General features: G+C 41.7%; 1 protein-coding gene across 1 annotated transcript; it reads left to right on the top strand.

Annotated features, from left to right (window-relative positions):
• The first annotated feature begins 924 nt into the window (after positions 1–924).
• LOC135513503 (alpha-(1,3)-fucosyltransferase 7-like) lies at positions 925–1,941 on the top strand. The gene has a single exon (XM_064936382.1). The coding sequence runs from the start codon at positions 925–927 to the stop codon at positions 1,939–1,941; it is 1,017 nt and encodes a 338-aa protein (XP_064792454.1).
• Positions 1,942–4,186: the final 2,245 nt, after the last annotated feature.

The following is a 4,186-nucleotide window of genomic DNA, read 5'->3' as shown; positions in this document are numbered from 1 at the left end:
TCTCAGCAGTTATTTGTGTAAGTGCTGTATTTGTTGAATGTACTTCTCTATAAGCATGCTGAAAGTTTGGCAGGTTGTTTACTGTAAAATAGCATTGTATCTGGTCAAACACAATTTTTTCCAAAAGTTTACTAAGGGTTGGTAACAGGCTGATTGGTCGGCTATTTGAGCCAGTAAAGGGGGATTTACTATTCTTAGGTAGCGGAGTGACTTTGCTTCCCTCCAAGTCTGAGGGCACACACTTTGAGGCTTAAATTGAAGATGTTGCAAATAGGAGTGTCAATATCGGAAGTGATGAAAGGAGGAAGTGATGAAAGGAGGAAGTGATGAAGTGAAGAAGTGATAAAAGGAGGAAGTGATGAAAGGAGGAAGTGATGAAAGGAGGAAGCGATGAAAGGAGGAAGTGATGAATGTAAATCTGGTGCAGTCCTCTAAAAGTGTTTTCATTCACTAGATAATCTTTTCCTATATTGTCCATGTCTGCATTCATAAAGAATTTGAAGAGCTTCATCAAACTATTATTATATTTTTCTTTAAGTGCCTGATTCAGACTTAGGAAAGGTATGCATTTCCTAAGCTTTTTGATCAGGTCTTAAATCTTCTGCATTATACAGTGATTTAGTGGTAAAACAAGTAGGTGAGTAAACTCTGATCACCAGTCATGGTAAAAAAAAGTAACGTTTTTCAATTCATTTTTCCACAAAAGGTGGGTAAACTGTGTTTATTTGTGTGTACCCTCCACTACACCCCTGATTGGATACTAATTTATTTTTGTCTTACCAGGGGTGAAATACAACACTACTACAGTAAAAATCCCAAGGAGAATGTGTGATCGTGGACTAAACTAAAGTACGCTGCAATTGTACCAGTCAGTGTGTTGCTTGCCTGTCATCCACTGGGACAGAGATGGCTGCCTCCATGCCCATGTTCCTCTCCGGCGTCATGATCTTCAGCATCTCCTTGTACTTGTTCCACATGAGGCTGCAGGCTGAGATAGGGACCACTCATCAACACCAACTCAGGAACCTCACCATTCTGCTGTGGCACTGGCCCTTCAGCCGCCCCTACAGCCTGGAGGGAGACGTTTGCAGCGACGAGTACGGTATCCCAGGCTGCCTCCTCAGTGACAACACCTCCCTGTACCTTCAGGCAGATGTGGTGGTCTTCCACCACCATGAGCTGAGGACGGGTCGCTCCGCCGTGCCTCTCCATCTCCCACGGCCGGCCTCCCAGCGCTGGCTCTGGCTCTCCCTGGAGCCCCCGGTGAACAACGGCAACCTGACCCAATACAAAGGACTGTTCAACTGGACCATGAGCTACCGAGCAGACGCTGATGTACCAATGCCCTATGGGAAGACGGTGGAAGTTTCACCAAACAGCAACAGCAGCAGCTATGTGATCCCTAAGAAAGGGGCTTGCCTGGCCAGCTGGGTGGTCAGCAACTACAGCCCTGACCATGCCAGGAGTCAAGTCTACCAGAGCCTAAGGAAATACATTCCTATAGAGGTGTATGGCCACTGGCTAAAGAGGCCACTGACTGACCAAAGTCTGATACCCACCATTGGCCGCTGTAACTTCTACCTGGCCTTTGAGAATTCGGTGGCCATAGACTACATCACTGAGAAGCTGTGGAGGAATGCCTACCAAGCAGGGGCAGTACCCGTGGTTCTGGGGCCCTCTCGGTCTAACTATGAGGCCTTGGTGCCCTCAGGCTCGTTCATCCATGTCAGTGACTTCAGCAGCACAGAGCGTCTGGCTGCCTTCCTACAGCAGCTGGCCACAGACAGAGGGCGTTATGAGGCTTACTTCAAGTGGCGTCAGACCCATGAAATCAAGACATACACAGACTGGAGAGAGAGGCTCTGTAATATCTGTATCATCTATCACAGACTGCCAGCTAAAAAGGTGTACTATGATCTGGATGGATGGGCCAATAGATAACTGGCAAAAACTGCTTTTACTGCAAGTTATTTGGTAACAGTGCAATTGTTAAGTAAAAAATAGGTAAGTTAAGAAATAAAATAAAAACAACAGTGAAAAGACATGTTCAACAACCTGTGATGGGCTATACTTACAACAGGACCAGTTCGTTCACACACAAAATGTCACAGGTAAAACGTGAAATACATTAATTTCTGCATTGTTGTGATAGTGTGTGACTTAAACGTCCATTACAACATTGCATTTTGGTCCCCAATGCAGAAACACCACAGACAAATCACAACTTAAAAACAACTTAAAGAAGGGAAGAGTAAGTATGAATGTGTACCCACAGTGTCCGATCACATGTAAGGTCCCATTGACGACATTCCAGCCTTTACAAGACAAATTGCCACAAATAAAAACATCACACAACCCTGTAAGCTGGCTCATAATTCTATTTAAATGGCACAAGGAAATGTCTTTCCCAGCAGTAATATTGAGGGTAAGCTTTCAAGGATTTTTTTCTCTCAGTATTTGGCTACACATAATACTCTACGGTACAGTTCATACCCTTCATAGGCAGTTGATGAATGTCCTCCATCTCACTCGGTTCGGGGCAAGTTTTTCCAGGTCACACCAGTTGAGGCCGCTCCCAGTCATTTCTGCCTGGATCCCTCTCCTCCAAATGTTTCTGGGTCGACCACAAACCACAAACAAAAACCCTGTACAAATACTAAATCTAAACAACCCGTCTCAGAGAAATGACTGTACATTGAAAGTTCTGTATGTCACTCAATTCAACCGTACTCCTCTGTATACAAATGTAACTTTGACTAATTGTGATGCATATGATTTCATTTCTAGTGTCAATTTAGATTACACACCAAGGTGGTGCCCTATTCCCCACATAGTGCATTTTATAAGTTATTCCTATAATTAAATCATATGCATCACAATTAGGTTTCCATTTCGTATGCAAACAGTTTCTGGTCTAGATACTGAGGGGGTGTTGCTTTATCATCTCAATGTCTATGGATTCAGGGAACAATCCAATAACAGAACATGCAATAACAGCTCTGACCACCAGAGGTCAGGATTACCTAAAAACTGAATAAACTTGAACTGATAACAATATGATTTTTACCTCATCACTTGTTTTTAAGGCTAGATTCAGCTATTAACATATATTTTGCTTCTCTCTCATGAGATCCAAGACAGTTGATCAACTTGCAACAAGATTGTCTATCATACCATTAAAGAAAACAGCACAGCAGACCATGTTGCAGTGAAGATAATATAAATATTTATTTTCCAATGTTCATCTCTGAAATGTTTACATGCATCATGTCCAGCAATTCCAGTAGTAGTAAAAGAGGTCGGTCATCTCTCAGGGTTGGTGTGTTAATCAATCTGGTGTGTCGTTATTTAGAGAGGGTGGTTTTACTGTATACAAGGGGAGTCCTGGAGATTTATAACCATCCACATTCATGAGAGAAAACAAAGAGCAACTTTCAATCCATCAAACTAAAATTTCTGGAAAACCTGGGAAATGTTATTTGCATTTTGCAACCCTAGGGGACAATATTGATGTAGGTATATGTAACTTTATGGTAACAGCCAAAGAAGGTTTAAGTTTGATGTTCATCTTTACCAGTAATCTAGGTCAATGAATGGGTCCATTCTACGAGTCCAATACTCTTTCTGTCTCACATACATTGTTCTTGAGGACCAAAAAGGAAAATCAAATCATCACCCAAAGAGCATCACATTACTGTATGTGTCCGACCACTTCACTGTTCTTCAGAGAGAGTGGAGGCAGAGAGTTAGGGGAACAGTTATATGAAAATTCCACCCGAAAACTCTTGTTTTTTTTCATTAGTCCATGGTTGATATAGTTCCAAAATGTTTTGTATGTCAGCAATGAAGATATACAACTTCTATATATATACACAACTATACAGAAATATAGCCAGTATGACACATTTTGCATCATGATCCAAAACGCAGCATCATATGATGCTCGATGCATCATACCAGCTGTATTTATGCATTTTGAAAATTGATTGCTGAAATGCAAAATATTTTGGGACTATATCAACAATGGACTAATGAAACAAATACCAAAATATAGTTGTGTGGAGTTGTCCTAAGTAAATAAAAAAGCTAATAACAACACGCTTTCCTGAGAGATAACCGCAATAGGCAACTTCTGAACAGACTCTAATGTACATCCAAAATGGCACCCTATTCCCTATATAGTGCA

This window comes from Oncorhynchus masou, chromosome 25, assembly GCF_036934945.1.
Source record: "Oncorhynchus masou masou isolate Uvic2021 chromosome 25, UVic_Omas_1.1, whole genome shotgun sequence".
NCBI lineage: Eukaryota > Metazoa > Chordata > Actinopteri > Salmoniformes > Salmonidae > Oncorhynchus > Oncorhynchus masou.
This window is presented reverse-complemented; position numbering and strand designations above follow the sequence as displayed.